General features: G+C 38.7%; 2 protein-coding genes across 2 annotated transcripts in view; one reads left to right on the top strand and one right to left on the bottom strand.

Moving 5' to 3' along the window:
- The window catches only part of LOC131994658 (suppressor of lurcher protein 1), a 394762-nt gene that overhangs the window by 344863 nt on the left and 30879 nt on the right, over nt 1–19020 (top strand). The gene's annotated exons all lie outside the window — the stretch shown is intronic.
- LOC106095398 (probable cytochrome P450 9f2) lies at nt 6869–16525 on the bottom strand. The gene is made up of 4 exons (XM_059363203.1): nt 16323–16525; nt 12566–13079; nt 7190–7853; nt 6869–7126 (listed from the first exon to the last, which is right to left on the bottom strand). Exons 1-4 carry the CDS (start codon nt 16523–16525, stop codon nt 6957–6959), a joined length of 1551 nt encoding a protein of 516 aa, XP_059219186.1. The 3' UTR covers nt 6869–6956.

Genomic DNA, 19020 nt, shown 5'->3' with positions numbered 1-19020 from the left:
CAAATCGGTTAAAAAATTAAGCTTTTATAAGCTTCAGACCCTTTATCCGGACATCGGTCTATATGCGGCTATATCTAAATAGTCCGATCTGAACCATACTTAGGTCAGATGTCGGGAGGCTTAAAATAACCCACTGTTTCAAATTTCACCGAAATTGGGAAATAAATAAAACTTTTATGAGCTTCAGACCCTCTATCGGAAGATCGGTCTATATGGCAGCTATATATAAATATAGTCCGACTTCAACCATATTTAAGTCAGATGGCAGAAGGCCTAAAACTACTCACTTTTTTAAGTTTCAGCAAAATCGTATCAAAAATTAAGTTTTTATGGGCATTAGACCCTTTATCGAAAAATCGGTCTATATAGCAGGTACATCCAAATATGATCCGATTTGGACCGTTCAAGAACTTAACCAGCGTGCATCAAAACAAAATTTCAGCTCAATATCTCAATTTTTGAAGCCTGTAGAGTGTTTACAACAGACACGGACATCGTCAAATCCTCTTAGAATTTTACAACGATCCGAAATATTTATAGTTTTTAGGGTCGGAAATTGATATTTCGATGTGTTGCAAACGGAATGACTAAATGAATATACCCCCTAACCTACGGTGGTGGGTATAAAAACGCCCTCGACTGTCGCAAACTCTTAACGAGATGGCTGAACAATTCAAAATTCACCTGTCCTGGGTGTCGGGCCACTGAGATATCTCAGAGAATTGTAAAGCGGATGAGCTGCCGTGACTGGAACTATGTAAGCAGAGTTTTCAGGGCCAGGCTCGAAGGACAATGAATGATAGATGGTCACAAAGACTGTGACTGTGCGCCTTCCAAAACCATGTGGCCTAATCTAGACTTGAAGAGGTCTACCGCTTTGCTGTCATTGGCCAGAACAGACGTCTCAGTCATTGTGTCCGTCATGACAAATCACTGTCTAATCTGAAAACATGCTGACAGACTGAAGGATGCTAGCAATGACTTCCGTAGAAGCTGTGAGGACACCGAAGAAGAAGAGACTATAGGCCAAACCTAACCTAGCCAAGTTTTTGGAAGTCATAACAGAATACTACATGCAAAAATTCAGCCAAATCATACAAAAATTACGGCTTGTAAGGGCGCAAGAAGTCAAATCGGGAGATCGATTTATATGGGAGCTATATCAGGTTATAGACCGATTCGGAACACCATATGCAAAGTTTCAGCCTATTCGGACAAAAATTGCGGCTTCCAGGAGCTCAAGAAGTCGAATCGGGAGATCAGTTTATATGCAATCCCCAGCGACCTACGTCAACATTAAGTATCTGTGCAAAATTTCAAGTGGCTAGCTTTACGTGTTCGACCGTTATTGTGATCGACACACGGACGGACAGACATGGCTAGAACGACTCCGAACATTGAGACGATCAAGAATATATATACTTTATGGGGTCTTAGACGAATATTTCGAGGTGTTACAAGCGGAATGACTAGATAAGTGTACCTTCATTCTATGATGGTGGGTATAAAAATGTCCAAGGAAATTTGATGTTCAAAGGAAACAAATTTCTTCAAAATTTTTTTTTTTAATTTGCCCAACTTGTTAGATTTCAAATATTATAAATATTTAAACTTTCAATCCATTGTATTATCAATAGCACCTCAATTTACTTATCTTATTTATATTTTAATATTATGATACCCATCAATCATGCTTCTACACATTGGCCTCTCACACTTTAAAAAAATTCGGAAATTTCATCAGACTCTTATGTGTCATTCCTACTGTGGTATTTCAACAGTTATTGAAGAATATTTCATCAGCTAGTGAGTGATTGGAATGGAGCTAAACACCATTAAAAAATATAATTAGCCAATTTGTTTCGAACCAGTTTGTTTTTCGATTTGTTTAGCCTTAAAGTCCCACATTAGCATACTACTTACTTTCTTAGCTGGAATTCTAATTATTACTAATTTATTTCCAAACGGCTTTGAATCCAGTTTTGTCTCTACTCTAATTGAAAGGATAGGTTTAAGTGACAGTCTGCCATCAAACTAACTTAGACCATTTTGTCCATTGTGATACCACAGGAAGAGAAGAAGGAAGATACCTTCTATTGTAGTTCCTAGCGTTGAACCATCCAGATCGCTTCAAAAAGCCCAACAACTTGCGAATGTTTGCATCCGCTAAATCACCCAGGTTCTCAAAAAAATGAGAACCTAAAATGCAACTCCTTCTGACTGATAGTGAGGGACACACACACAGAATGTGTTTTAAAGACTCTTCATCTTCGATGTCCTTACAGCTTCTGCAAAAGTCGTCGCTGGCAACCTTCAGTCTGTAAGCATATTTTCCGATTAGTCATGACGGACACAATGACTGAGACGTCTGTTCTAGCCAGTGACAGCAAAGCGGTAGACCTCTTCAAGTCTAGATTAGGCCACGTAGTTTTGTAATGCTGACGGGGAATGCTCACAGCCCCCTCTTTGTGACCATCTATCATTCGTTGTCCTTCGGGCCTGGTCCTGAAAACTTAGCTTACATGTCACTAGAGGCATACCCATAGATTCCAGTTTCCCTGGAATGTGTATCTCTGTGGTCCGGCACCAAGAACAGGTGAATTTTGAACAGTTCAGCCATCTTGTTGAGAGATCTGCAACTCGATATTTCCATCCTGTTTGTGAAAACCATTAATGGGGGCCAATTAAATGATTCTTTTCACAGGAGTTATTCCTTCTATTGTCACAATCTGAAGAACCTGACATTGAACTTAACGATAGGAAAGAATTCTTTATTACATGAATAGGATCGGTGAAGGATATACTACCATACAATTTGTTATACACATCACACATACAGCGAAACAGATTGTTTGATTCGTAATTATATCTCACAAAAGACAATCTAAGAGGTATGAAATCCCGAGTATTTTCGTGAGGAATATTATTGGGTTGCCTAAAAAGTACTTGCGGATTTTTTAAAAGAAAGTAAATGCATTTTTAATAAAACTTAGAATGAACTTTAATCAAATATATAATTGCCATTTTGTTCGATAACCTTTTGCCATCTTCCTGGCAAATTTTGTATTCCACGCTCATAGAACTTCTGGCCTTTATCTGCAAAAAACTGAACTAAGTGCGATTTTATAGCCTCATCATTGCCGAAAGTTTTACCATTTAAGGAGTTCTGCAAAGATCGAAATAAATGGTAGTCTGATGGTGCAAGGTCAGGGCTATATGATGGATGCATCAAAAGTTCCCAGCCAAGCTCACTCAGTTTTTGGCGAGTGACCAAAGATGTGTGCGGTCTAGCGTTGTCCTGGTGGAATATGACACCTTTACGATTGACCAATTCTGGTCGCTTCTCCTTGATGGCTGTATTCAATTTGTCCAATTGTTGACAGTAAACATCCGAATTAATCGTTTGGTTCCTTGGAAGCAGCTCAAAACATACCACACCCTTCCAATCCCACCAAACAGACAGCATAACCTTCTTTTGGTGGATATCAGCCTTTGAAGTGGTTTGAGCTGGTTCACCATGCTTGGACCATGACCGTTTTCGACTAACGTTGTTGTAAACAATCCATTTTTTATCTCCAGTTATGATTCGTTTTAAAATCGGATCGAATTCATTGCGTTTAAGGTGCATATCACAAGCGTTGATTCGGTTTGTTAAATGAATTTCTTTCAATACATGTGGTACCCATATTAAAATTGATGCCAAACAAACAAATGTAAACAAAATTTCGCGCACTTTTTTTCTAAAGCAAGCTAAAAGTAACAGCTGATAACTGACAGAAGAAAGAATGCAATTACAGAGTCACAAGCCGTTGAAAAAATTTGTCAACGCCGACTATATTACTGCTACATTACCGACAATTACTTTTTGGGCAACCCAATAAAATTTAATTCGCCAGTTAAGAATTGGGAATCAATCTGACCACGCAATAATTTCACAGTATATACGGCCCTAAGCCTCAAGCTCCTTCTTTCAAACGTTGGTAAGTCAATAAGTTTCAAGGGGTTCTCGTAGGCGAATTCCATGGTAACCGCTTCGACCGCTAACGTGATTTCGACAGATGGACCGACATGGCTAGATCGAATCAGAATGTCGAGACGATGCAGAATATATATACTTTATGGGGTCCCAGATCAATATTTCGAGGTGCTAGAAACGGAATGACTAGATTAGTATACCCCCATCCTATGGTGATGGGTATAAAAATATGCCGTTTGAGAACGGGTAGAGATATTTCTTTGAGCTGAGGTGCTTTTTTGCAGGAATTTCTGAGCACTATCCTGCAATTTTATGCAAATCGAAACAACAAACGAAGATTTGGCAACTCCAACAAATTTTCGAAGTACCGAGGTGATCAACTTTAGGACCCTGCCAAAAAGCACCCAGACAATCTAAGGCCTTGAAATATTGCACATGATCTCTCTAGTATCTCGGCTCTAACCATTCCAAATTTCAAAGTGATATCTCTAGCCATTCTCAGATGGCATGTTTTTATACCCTTCACCATAGGATGGGGGTATACTAATTTCGTCATTCCAATAATGACCTTAGACTCTGACATTCTGAGTTGATCTAGCCATGTCCATTGGTCCGTCTGTCGAAAACACGCTAACTCTCGAAGTAGTATAGCTAGCCACTTAAAATTTTGTAGTTCGATTGGGATTATAAATGGGTCCATGCTTTAATGTAGCTGCCTTAAAAACCAATCTTGGACCTTGACTTCCTGATCCATTAGAGGGCACAATCTTCTTATCCTTCTTATCCGATTTGGCTAAATTTTTACACCAAGTGTTTTGTTTTCACTTTCAGCAATTGTGCTATGTATAGTCCAAATCGGTGCATAACCTGATATAGCTGCCATGTAAACCGATCTTGGATCTTGACTTCTTGCGTCATTAGAGGGAGCAATTCTTCTATGATTTGGCTGAAATTTTGCATGAGGTGTTTTGCTATGACTTTCAGCAACTGCGTTAAGTATGGTTCAAATCGGTACATAATCTGATATAGCTACCAAATAAATCGATCTTGGATCTTGATTTCTTGAGCCAATAGAAAGAATTGCGCCCTCTAGTGGCTCAAGAAATCAAGATCCAAGATCGGTTTATATGGTACATGGTGGCTCAAGAAGTCAAGAACCACTTGGCTGAAATTTTGCATGAAGTGTTTTGTTACGTCTTTCAACAATTGTGCATAGTATGGTTCAAATCGGTTCATGATATAGCTACCATATATGCCGATCTGGGAGCTTGACTTCTTAGGCCTCTAGAGGGCGCAATTCTCATCCCATTTGGCTGAAATTTTGCACGAAGTGTTTTGTTATGACTTTCAACAATTGTGGTAAGTACGGTTCATAACCTGATATAGCCGCCATATAAACCGATCTTGGATCTTGACATCGTAAGCCACTAGAGGGCGCAATTTTCATCCAATTTGGCTGAAATTTTACATACGATGTTTTGTTATGTTTTTCAACAACTGTGCTAAATATGGTTCAAAACGGTTTGTAACCTAATATAGCTGTCATTTAAACCGATCTTGGATATTGATTTCTTGAGTCACTAAAGGGCGCAATTCTCATCCGATTTGGCTGAAATTGTGCATGAAGTGTTTTGTTATGAATTCCAAAATTTGTGCTAAGTATGGTTCAAATCGGTGTATAACCTAATATGGCTACCATATAAACCGATCTTTCATCTTGACCACTAGAGGGCGCAATTCTCTTCCGATTCTATTTAAACCGATCTGCGATCTTGACTTCTTAAGCCTCCGGAGGGCGCAATTCTTATTCTATTGGGTTGCCCAAAAAGTAATTGCGGATTTTTTAAAAGAAAATAAATGCATTTTTAACAAAACTTAGAATGAACTTTAATCAAATATACTTTTTTTACACTTTTTTTCTAAAGCAAGCTAAAAGTAACAGCTGATAACTGACAGAAGAAAGAATGCAATTACAGAGTCACAAGCTGTAAAAAAATTTGTCAACGCCGACTATATGAAAAATCCGCAATTACTTTTTGGGCAACCCAATATTTGCCAGCAATTTTGTACAACGGCTTCTCCCATGACCTTCAACATACGTGTTCACAATGGTCTGAATCGATCTTTAGCCTAATACAGCCCCATAAAACCGATCTCCCGATTATGCTACATGAGCCCCTACAAGGCGCAATTCTTATCTGAATGGACAGAAATTTTACCGAATGACTTATACTATGGTCTTCAACATTAATTCATTTGTGGTCCGAATCGGACTATAACTTAATATAGCTCCATTAGCATAACAATTCTTATCCATTATTCTTTGTTTGCCTAAAAAGAGATACCGCGCAAAAAACTCGACAAATGCGATCCATGGTGCACGGTATATAAGATTCGGCCCGGCCGAACTTAGCTTATCTTACTTTTTTTTTAATTTTCGCCCACTGTGCAACGGCTTGTTCTGTGCAACGGCTTGTTGTACACTAAATGAATACATCTTTGCTTTAGCTTGTCTTCGGTAGGTTCTACCACCGATCTCAAATTGTCGGTTCTGTTCTGAAAGTTTTTCCATTCGATCCCTCTTATTGTAGGGCAGTAATTACTTACCTAGCAGTTCCAAGTGACAATGACCTTTAGTCCACTATGTTATGACATGGCATGTTGAAACCCATTACAGCCATTACCATACGTCAACCATTTGGTGAGTCATGTTCTCGATAACACAACTGTTTACTCCAGCGATGTCTGAAATTGCAGACAGGCATGACCAATAAAGCCATTACTCATAAAATAATGGAAAATAATTGAAAATACCATTCTAGATAATGTTTGCACAACAAAAGAAAAAACAATAATGAGCGAAATACTTTTTTTTAATTATTGTTAAAATTTTATTATTAAGGCTTGTGATAAAAAAAAATTTGGTACAGTTTATTGAAATGGGAAAATAAAAATCAACTTTCAACGAATGATAAAAAATTTAAGATTTTCTTGGTATGAATTTAATCCAAAAACCATTTTTCGCCATCAAATTAACACTTTTAGGATCCAAAACCAAGGGAATACAAGACTTGGGCGATGGTTCCAGGCGATAATCCCGTAAAAGGTAATAAAGAAAAGTCTTGGCCTCCAACAATGCAAAACGATTGCCTAAACCAAGAAAAAATAAAAATTAATTGTTAGTGCTACAATTCTTTAAAATTCTCCACTTACCAATACAACTGCGAGGACCCATACCGAAAGGCAAATAAGTGCCATATTGTATTTTCGATTTATTCTCCTCATTGAAACGCTCCGGATCTATCACATTGGGGTTTTCATAATACTTGGGATCCAAATGTATGCCACATATGGGTATGCGTATAACATCGCCCTTTTTGATGACCACACGTTCCCCTGTGCTGGGTGAGACATACTCAAAGTCCTTATTACACATACGATCCGTAGACAAGGGTATGGGCCATTTTCTAAGCACCTCAGATACCACCATCTCCATGTAGGTCATTTTCTGTAAAGCCTCATAAGTCAATTGTTGGCCCTCTAGCTCTTCATCGGTTTGTTGGATTTCCTCGTAAAGTCTATTCTGAACGTCAGGATTTTCCATTAACTCGTGACTAGCTAGACTCATAAGACCAGCAGTGGTCTCAAAACCGGCCAAATAAAATAGAAAACATTGAGCCACCATCGCCATATCGGACCATTGGTGGTTTTGAGATTTCGAGACATGGGCCGATGGTATCATACCACGAGCCTCCATTAGCAAGTTAATCATATCGGGACGATGTATGTTATTCTCTTGGCGATACTTCATGGCATCCAAGACCAAATGCATAAAATAGCTCGAATGCTTTTTATCAATGGCATCGACCTTCAAATACTGCATGAAGAAAATAGAAAGTTCAAAAATTGAAATCTGGCCAAAATTAAGTTTTAAAAAAAAAAAATTAAAAAAAACAAGTAAAAGCGTGCTAAGTTCGGCCGGGCCGAATCTTATATACCCTCCACCATGGATCGCATTTGTCGAGTTCTTTTCCCGGCATCTCTCCTTAGGCAAAAAAAGGATATAAGAAAAGATTTGCTCTGCTATTAGAGCGATATCAAGATATGGTCCGGTTTGGACCACAATTAAATTATATGTTGGAGACGTGTGTAAAATGTCAGCCAATTCGAATAAGAATTGCACCCTTTGTGGGCTCAAGAAGTAAAATAGAGAGATCGATTTATATGGGAGCTGTATCGGGCTATATACCGATTCAGACCATAATAAACACGTTTGTTGATGGTCATAAGACGATCCATCGTACAAAATTTCAGGCATATCGGATAATAATTGCGACCTCTAGGGGTCAAGAAGTCAAGATCCCAGATGAGTTTATATGGCAGCTATATCTGGTTATGAACCGATTTGAACCTTATTTGACACAGTTGTTGAAAGTAAAAATAAAATACGTCATGCAAAATTTCAGCCAAATCGGATAGGAATTGCGCCCTCTAGAAGCTCAAGAAGTCAAATCCCCAGATCCGTTTATATGACAGCTATATCAGGTTATGGACCGATTTCAACCATACTTGGCACAGTAGTTGGATATCATAAAGAAATACTTCGTGCAAAAATCCATTCAAATCGAATAAGAATTATGCCCTCTAGAGGCTCAAGAAGTCAAGACCCAAGATCGGTTTATATGACAGCTATATCAGGTTATGGACCGATTTAAACAATATTTAACACAGTTGTTGGATATCATAACAAAACACGTCGTGCGAAACTCCATTCCAATCGGATAAGAATTGCGCCCTCTAGAGGCTCAAGAAGTCAAGACCCAAGATCGGTTTATATGGCAGCTATATCCGGTTATGGACCGATATGAACCATACTTGGCACAGTTGTTGGATATAATAACAAAACATGTCGTGCAAAATTTCATTTCAATCGGATAAGAATTGCGCACTCTAGACGCTCAAGAAGTCAAGACCCAAGATCGGTTTATATGGCAGCTATATCAGGTTATGGACGGATTTGAACTATACTTGGCACAGTTGTTGGATATCATAACAAAACACGTCGTGCAAAATTTCATTCTGATCGGATAAGAATTGCGCACGCTAGAGGCTCAAGAAGTCAAGACCCAAGATCGGTTTATATGGCAGCTATATCAGGTTATGGACCGATTTGAACTATACTTGGCACAGTTGTTGGATATCGTAGCAAAATATGTCTTGCAAAATTTCATTCCAATCGGAGAAGAATTGCGCACTCTAGAGGCTCAAGAAGTCAAGACCCAAGATCGGTTTATATGGCAGCTATATCAAAACATGGACCGATATGGTCCATTTACAATACCAACCGACCTACACTAATAAGAAGTAGTTGTGCAAAATTTCAAGCGGCTAGCTTTACTCCTTCGGAAGTTAGCGTGCTTTCGACAGACAGACGGACGGACGGACGGACGGACAGACGGACGGACATGGCTAGATCGACATAAAATGTCGCGACGATCAAGAATATATATACTTTATGGGGTCTCAGACGAATATTTCGAGTAGTTACAAACAGAATGACGAAATTAGTATACCCCCCATCTTATGGTGGAGGGTATAAAAATTGGATTTAGGTTGCCCAAAAAGTAATTGCGGATTTTTCATATAGTCGGCGTTGACAAATTTTTTCACAGCTTGTGACTCTGTAATTGCATTCTTTCTTCTGTCAGTTATCAGCTGTTACTTTTAGTTTGCTTTAGAAAAAAGAGTAAAAAAAGTATATTTGATTAAAGTTCATTCGAAGTTTTATTAAGAATGCATTTACTTTCATTTAAAAAATCCGCAATTACTTTTTGGGCAACCCAATACAATATAGACACCCATCTCCGTACTCTGCCCCAGCAACAGCTACAATTAATGTTGCTGCTGTTATAGCAGTAGCTTCGCTATTACAGCAGTAGTACTGCAATTTCAGAGCAGCAGGCTTACTGCTGTAAAGTCTGTTGTTTGCTGAAAATGACTGCTGCTTAATTATGAAGGGTATGTTAGATGACACAAGTAAAGGGGCGCCAAGTTCGGCCGGGCCGAACTTTGGATGCCCACCACCTCGGGTATATATGTAAACCACCTTTCTTCCTAATCCGGTGAAAAACGCATAATTTATGCCCACATAGCAGCTATATCGAAATATAATCCGATTTGGCCCAAATTCGACACGGACATTGAGTGGTCCAATAAGTACAAGTCATTGTTCAATTTTGTAGACCTGAAGCATATACGACACGGATGTCGAAAAACTTAGCATTAGTCACTGTATCAAATTTCAGTGAAAACGGTCAATAAATGCGCCTTTAATGGCAAATGCAAATTTTTTTTTTTTTTGCCCATGAACATTCCACTTAGGAATATTGGCAAACTTCTCACATATCAATGAGCGCAGTCCGATCCAAGTTTAAGCTCAATGATAAGGGGCGTCCTCGGGGCCGAGTCCGAACGGCGTGCCGCAGTGCGACACCTCTTTGGAGAGAAATTTTACATGACATAATACCTCACAAATGTTGCCAGCAATAGGTGGGGAAAACCACCGCTGAAAATTTTTTCTGATGGTCTCGCCAGGATTCGAACTCAGGCGTTCAGCGTCATAAGCGGACATGCAAATCTCTGCGCTATGGTGGCCTCCTTTTATGGCGCCCAGACTTTAAATCGACAGATCGGTCTATATGGCAGCTATATCCAAATCTGGACCGATCTATACCCAAATTGCAGAAAGATGTCGAAAAGCCTAACACAACTCACTGTCCCAAATTTCGGTGACATCGGACAATAAATGCGCCTTTTATGGACCCAAAACCTAAAATTGGGAGATCGGTCTATATGGCAGCTATATCCAAATCCGGACCGATCTGGGCCAAACTGAAGAGGGCTAACGAAGGGCCTAACACAACTCACTGCCCAAAATTTCGGAGAAATCGGACAATAAATGCACCTTTTACGGGCCCAAAACCTTAAATCGAGAGATCGGTCTATATGGCAACTATATTCAAATCTGCACCGATCGAGGCCAAATTGCGTAAAGATGTCGAGGGATCTAACAGAACTCACTATTCCAAATTATGGGGAAATTGGACAATAAATGCACCTTTTATGGGCCCAAGACCTTAAATCGAGAGATCGGTCTATATAGCAATATCAAAATCTGGAACGATCGAGGCCAAATTGAAGAAGGACATCGAGGGGCCTAACACAAATCAATGTCCAAAATTTCGGCGAAATCGAACAATAAATGCGACTTTTATGGGCCCAAAACCATAAATCGAGTGATCGGTCTATATGGCACCTATATCCAAATCTGGACCGATCTGTACTCAAATTGCAGAAAGATGTCGAAAAGCCTAACACAACTCACTGTCCCAAATTTCGGCGAAATCGAACAATAAATGCACCTTTTATGGGCCCAAAACCCTCAATCGAGAGATCGGTCTATATGGCAGCTATATCCAAATTTAGACCGATCTGGGCCAATTTGAAGAAAGATGTCGAAAAGCCTAACACAACTCACTGTCCCGAATTTCGGCAAAATCGGACAATAAATGCACCTTTTATGGGACCAAAACTTTAAATCGGGAAATCGGTCTATATGACAGCTATATCCAAATTTAGACCGATCTGGGCCAAATTGAAGAAAAATGTCGGAGGGCCTAACACAACTCACTGTCCTAAATTTCGACGAAATCGGGCAACAAATGTGCATTTTATGGGCCCAAGACCTTAAATCGAGATCGGACCTTATGGCAGCTATATCAAAATCTGGACCGACCGGATCCAAATTGAAGAAGGCTATCGAGCGGCCTAACACAACTCACTGTCTCAAATTTCAGAAAAATCAGATAATAAATGTGGCTTTTATGGGCCTAAGACCTTAAATCGGCGCATTGGTCTATATTTGGGCTATATCAAGATATAGTTCGATATAGCCCATCTCCGAGCTTACCCTGCCTAGGGATAAAAAAAGAATCTGTGCAAATTTTGTGCAAACGAGATTTCAACAGACAGACGTTTTTTAGGAGTTTTAGGGTGAAGACATTTAGCCCTGAATGTGGCAAATTCTTAACACCGAAGTGCAGGGGTTTGCGCGTCCATCTATGGCACGGAACGCATGGGTCCGAATCCCCTTGAAAGCCGTAATTTTTGACCTATCAAGCTAAAATTTTACATATAATCTTCTGTTACGTCTTCCAATAACCGTGCCGTTCCATGGGTCTATGACCTGACAAGGTCTTTGGCGCCCCTGGTAAACGCAACTTTTGTCCGATTTGGTTAAAATTTTGCACGTAGTGCACTGTTACGACTTCCAACAACTGCGCTAAGTACGGTTCAAGTCGATATATAACTTGATATAGCTCTCATATAAACCAATCTTTCGATTATCCTTTTTAAGCTCCTAGAAGCTTAAATTTTTCCCTGGTTTGGCAGACATTTGGTACGTAGAGTAAAATTAGGCCCTTCAACTAAATTTATTTGGTGTACACTTTTAGCAGAACCCCAAGATTTGGCCTGGCCAAACTTACCTCGTTTTTACTTGTTTTTATCTATCATAAAATGATTACTTACCTCTGCAATCTTCGGAAATATCATAATAAACATAACCTTCAAAATTTGTTTGGCCGAAAATTTGATAACATTCTTCGATGTCACATAGAACTCGTTATCTTTGTCGCGATACGAATTAACCTGCAAACCAAATGCCGTTGAAGCAATGATATCAGTGGTTAGACGTGATGTAAAATCTTTAAGCTCCAATTCGAAACCCTCCGCAGGGTTGACAGAATTCTTACGCTGTTCCTCCCTTAAATAGCCCAAGGCCTCATCAATCGATTGTACGATCAGTTGGAACATTTGACGCAATTTGCTGCCAGTAAAAACAGGCGTCAAAGTACTTCTCATGTCACGCCATCTATCGTCTTCCATCTTCACCAATGAGTTGGACAACAAGGTATCGCGATTACCACGTTGCAAATTGCGATGATTAATGAAATGATCGAAATCTTTAATGGTTATATGTTTGATCATATCGGGATCTCGTATATAGAAAACTGGTTGACGATTTTCAAAAACGCCATAGACCCTGCAAAGAAAGTAAATGGAGAATGGATGAGAGGAAGTTAGAGAGAAGTTTTATTCAAAAACTGGTATCATAACTAACTGTCAATGCTGCAATGATTTTTGCCAAATCAGCTGTTTTCCCCTCTATATAGAACCAGCTGATTTCGATGTATTGACAAATGAGTAACAAAATTTTAAAATTAATTCAGCTCATCTCGAAAGAGAAACAAACAAAAATTTGTGAAATTTAATAATCTTAGCCCTTACAAAAAAATTTTAAATGTTTCGGTAGTAAATTCGCATTCCTCTTACCTTTCTCTCTACCTTAAATCAATTTTAAGTGCGGGAGTTCTCAGTTTGTTTAAGAAAGTGAGATGGGAAATAGTTTGTATTGCTTTCCCCTTATAAATTGCCTGGTGTGAATCAGTACTATTCAATTCACTGCCAAAACCACAAAATGTTGTCACATTTGCAGTTTAGTTGGCCAATTCATCGAAATCAGCTGTTTTTCCTCTAGAAAACCAGCTGATGTCTATTAATTGAGAAATGAAACAAATGACAAAATATGTGTTCGTGTAGTCAAAAATCCTGGTGGCGAGAAACACCTTAAAGCAGTTTGAGAAGTAAGAGAGAAGTGAGAAGTAAGTTTCCCTCAGCTTCGCTCCATGTTTTGATATAGCTACCATATACTACGATCTTGGATCTTGTCTTCTTGAGCCACTAGAGGGCGCAATTCTTATCCGACTTGGCTGAAATTTTGCATTAGGCGTTAAGTTATGGTTTCCAACAACTGTGCCAAATATGGTTAAAATCGGTTTATAACCTGATATAGCTGCCATATAAGCTGATCTGGGATCTTGACTTCTTGCGCCTCTAGTGGGCTTATTTGGTTGAAATTTTGTACAACGGCTTTTCTCATTACCTTCATATGCGTGTCAAATATGATCTGAATAGGTCTATAGCCTGATACAGCTCCTATATAAACCGATCCCCCTATTTTACTTCTTGGGCCCCGCGCAATTCTTATTCGAAATGTTTGAACATTTACAAAATGACTTCTACTATGGTCTCTAACATTTAATTCGATTATGGTCCGAAACGGATCATAACTTGATAAAGCTCCAATAGCATAGCAGTTATTATAGGGGTAGGGGTATATTCATTTTGTCATTCCGTTTGCAACACATCGAAATATCAATTTCCGACCCTAAAAAGTTTATATATTCTCAATCAGCGTAAAAATCTACGACGATCTAGCCATGTCCGTCCGTCTGTCTGTTGAAATCACGCTACAGTCTTTAAACCTTGAGATATTGAGCTGAAACTTTGCACAAATACTTTTTTGTTTATAAACAGGTTTAATTCTAAGATGGACCTTATCGGACTATATCTTGATATAGCCCCCATATAGACCGATCCGCCGATTTATGGTCTTAGGCCCATAAAAGCCACATTTATTATCCGATTTTGCTGAAATTTGGAACAGTGAGTTGCGTTAGGCCACTCGACATCCATCTTCAACTTGGCACAGATTTGGATATAGCTACCATATAGACCGATTCGCCGATTTAAGGTTTTCGGCCCATAAAAAGCGCATTAATTATCCGATTTTGCCAAAATTTGGAACAGTGAGTTGTGTTTGGCCCCTGAACATCTTTTTTTTTAATTTGGTTTAGATCGGTTCAGATTTAGATATGGCTGCTACAATATATAGACCAATTTCTTGATTTAAGGTCTTAGACCTGTAAAATTCGCATTTATTGTCCGATTTTGCCGAAACTTGAGACAGTAACTTTCTGCAATATGGCACAGATCGGTCAAAATTTGGCTATAGCTGCCACATGGACCAATCTATCGATTTAAGGTTATGGGCCCATAAATGTCGCATTTATTGTCGCCGAAATTTGGGACAGTGTTTTGTGTTAGGCCCTTCAACATTATTCTTCTATTTGGCTCAGATCGGTCCAGATTTGAATATAGCTACCATATAAACCGATCTCTCGATATAAGGTTTTAGGCCCATAAAAGGCGCATTTATTTTCCGATTTCGCCGAAATTTGAGACAGTGAGTTGTGTTAGGGTCTTTGACATCTTTCTGCAATTTGGTTCAGATCGGTTCAGATTTGGGCATAGCTGCCATATAGACAAATCTCTCGATTTAAAGTCTTGGCACCATAACAGGCGCATTTATAATCCGATTTCACTGAAATTTGACACAGTGACTTATGTTAGGCTTTTCGACGTCCGTGGCGTATATGGTTCAGATCGGTCTATATTTGGATAAAGCTACCAAATTTTATTCTGCAAAATTGAACAATAACTTGTTCTTATTAGATCACTCGATATCCATGTCGAATTTTGTCCAAATCGGACCATAATTCGATAAAGCTGCTATGTGGGCATAAATTATGTATTTTTCACCGGATTCTGACGAAAGGTGGTTTATATATATACCCGAGGTTTGGATACCCAAAGTTCGGTCCAGCCGAACTTAACGCCTTTTTAATTGTTAGTGTAATTGGATGTTTTTCCAATTTCTTTGGTGTTAATAATTGCATTAATCACACTAGAAGAAGCAAAATCCTTTTCATCAGATGAATCTATTGCCGTGTACAGCAATTTTATAAACACATATGAACAAAGTAAAACAAATGGAACAAACAGTATTACAGCGCTGATTCTCACATTCAATGTGTTCTAGACAAATTTTCTTCTCGCCTGAAAATTAGCCCCAGTAAGGACGATTCCGCTCCGCTCAGCATGAGCGCTCACTGTGTGCGCACACCTATTCTCCTTTGAGATTTTACAGTATTAAGATGTTAGATTTTTGTTTGCATTCTCTTTGTTGTTATCTTCTTTCTCGCATATACAAGAGCGCTCTGCTCATATACACACACACACACAAATATTTCTTTGTATGTGTTGGCAAAACGTTGATCAACTTGATGGCGATTTAACCATATGGTTTTTATGTTGTTGTACAAATGAGACAACCTTTAAATAATTCGTTAGGCCATGATGTGCAGTCATATTCACTAAAACTCTCTCACTCGAAGGAACAGCTTTTATTCGTTTTCCCTATACAAAATCAGCTGCTTTTACCATACAAAACGAAGAAACTCTAATAGTTCAAATGTCACAGTCTTTGAGAGTTTTCTAGAGCCTTATTCCTTATTTTCTCCAATTTTTGAATTTCATTTTGATATTCTTCCACGGAGCTTTTTCTGTACCACAATTTCTTTATGATCATCGAACTTATACTCACATGCCTTCATGTTTTCGATAAATTTCACACAAAAGTTGAAAGGTGGTTTTCTTCTTCAGGTTCACATCTTTCAGTGCGCCAAACAAGAAGGTGGCCTTATCGTGCGGTATATTACGTTTAACGAAGAAGTCATTATTTTTAGTGGCCCAATGATAAAATAATGCTCCACCAATTACCAACACTATCAGTAATTCGCACAACATGTCCAAAGTCAAAAAAAAACTTTGATTTTGAAGTTCTTACACGCGTAGTCGCCCAAGTCTGCAGGGCTGAGTGTTCCAATGTACTGATGGCTACTGAATATTTGGGGGAAGAATTTTATACCTATGTACATACAATAGCGCATGTTGCTCATCTATCATTTTTTTTTGGTATACCTATCTACATTTAAAGAAATACATGGAGTGTTAATAAATTTGTTTAGAATATAATTGAAACAAAATCAAGTAAGGAAAAGTGGGACGCAGCAGTCTATGCAATATCCTACAAAGAGGTTCATACTTTATGAAGATCATGGAAGTCCTAACTTATATTAAGAAATTGTATATTTCGATTTTTCAAGGGGCTTTCGTAATCATGGGTTTTGATGGGCAATTATAATAGGAATAACTGAAAACTCTAAAGATGGTCCACTTACGTTTTCCCTGATATATGTGGGTCACTGTGTTTCTCATCATCTCCAACATACAAACTATACGGAATTGTGAAAAAAAACACATCAATAGAATAAACAAAACATGCAGAAAACCAAAAAGTTCGGTCACAATGATTCTTATATACCCTCCACCATGAATAGAGTTCGCCACATTGTCATATTAAATGAGAATCATACCAGTTTTTGTACTGATTCGGATCATATTGTCCAAAAAGTAATTGCGGATTTTTTTAAAAGAAAGTAAATGCATTTTTAATAAATCTTAGAATGAACTTTAATCAAATATACTTTTTTTACACTTTTTTTCTAAAGCAAGCTAAAAGTAACAGCTGATAACTGACAGAAGAAAGAATGCAATTACAGAGTCACAAGCTGTGAAAAAATTTGTCAACGCCGTCTATATGAAATATCCGCAATTACTTTTTGGGCAACCCAATATTAAGCTCATATGTTGGAAATCATAACTGGGCGACTTGAGGGCACATCCTAAAATGTTTAAGGCAGTAAGGTACTCCTTAACCCATTAAAGCCAAATGGGTAGAAAAATACGCAAGAAAAGAGCTGTCTTAGAAAAATCTAACTCGATTTAATAACAAGTAAAAAGAGACTAAGTTCGGCCGAACCGATACCCACCACCTTGGGTATCCCACCTTTCGTCAGAATCCGATGAAAAATGCGTAATTTATGCCCCCATAGCAGCTTTATCGAAATATGGTCCGATTTGGACCAAATTCGACTCGGATATTGAGTGGTCTAGTAAATACAAGTCATTGTTCATTTTTGCAGAACAAAATATTGGTCTTCTTAGTAATAAAGACTGATCTGAACCATATACGACACGGTATCGAAAGGCCTAACATAAGTCACTGCGTCAAATTTGAGCGAAGTCGGATTATAAATGTGCCTTTTATTTTATGGAGCCAAGACTTTAAATTGAGAGATTGATCTATATGATCGGTTGAGATTTGGATATAAATCTGGAGCGATCTGGGGCAAATTGAAGAAGGATATTGAAGGCGCTAAAATAACCCATTGTCCCAAATTTCGGACAATAAATTCGCCTTTTATGGGCCCAAAACCTCAAATCGAGAGATCGTTCTATATGCCAGCTATATCCAAATCTGGACCGATTTGGGCCAAATTGAAGAAGGATGTCGAAGGTCCTAACACAACTCACTGTCGCAAATTTCGGCTACATCCGACAATAAATGCTTCTTTTATGGGCCCACAACCTTGAATCGAGAGATTGATCTATATGGAAGCTATATTCAAATCTGGACCGATTTAGGCCAAATTGAAGAAGGTCCCAAATTTCGGCGAAATCGGACAATAAATGCGACTTTTATAGGCGCAAGACCTTAAATCGAAAGATCGGTTTATATGGCAGCTATATCCAAATCTGGACTGATCTTGGCCATATTGAAGAATAATGTTGAAGGGCCTAACACAACTCACTGTCCCAAATTTTGGCGAAACCGAACAATAAATGCGACTTTTATGGGCCCAAGACTTCAAATCGAGAGAACGGTCTATATGCAAATCTGCTATATCCAAATCTGGACTGATCTGTGCCATATTGCAGAAAGATATCGAAGAACCTAACTTAAGTCACTGTGCCAAATTTCGACGACATCGGACAATAAATGCGCCTTTAATGGGCCCAATACCTTAAATCGAGAGATCGGTCTATATGGCAGCTATATCCAAATCTGGACCGAACCGGCCCAAATACAAGAAGGATGTCGTAGGCCCTAATACAACTCACTGTCCCGAATTTTGCCAAAATTGCAGAATAAATGCGCCTTTTATGGGCCCAAAACCTTAAATCGAGAGATCGGTTTATATGGCAGCTATATCCAAATCTGACCCCATCGGAGCCAAATTGAAGATACATGTCGAGTGGCCTAACGCAACTCACAGTCCCAAATTTTACCAAAATCGGATAATAAATGTGGCTTTTATGGGTCTAAGACCCTAAATCGGCGGATCAGTCTATATGGGGGCTATATTCAGATATAGTCCTATGTAGCTCATCTTCGAACT

This window comes from Stomoxys calcitrans, chromosome 2 (genome assembly GCF_963082655.1).
Source record: "Stomoxys calcitrans chromosome 2, idStoCalc2.1, whole genome shotgun sequence".
In the NCBI taxonomy this organism is placed as follows: domain Eukaryota; kingdom Metazoa; phylum Arthropoda; class Insecta; order Diptera; family Muscidae; genus Stomoxys; species Stomoxys calcitrans.
Note: the sequence above shows the minus strand (reverse complement) of the source record. Positions and strands in the feature narration are given on the sequence as shown.

Coding starts and splice junctions, on each gene's coding strand:
- LOC106095398 (XM_059363203.1), bottom strand. CDS start 16,525: ATGTTGTGCGAATTACTGATAGTGTTGGTAATTGGTGGAGCATTATTT. Junction 13,080..16,322: donor TATCGAAAACATGAAGGCAT/GTGAGTATAAGT, acceptor CTTTCTTTGCAG/GGTCTATGGCGTTTTTGAAA. Junction 7,127..7,189: donor GGGTCCTCGCAGTTGTATTG/GTAAGTGGAGAA, acceptor TTCTTGGTTTAG/GCAATCGTTTTGCATTGTTG.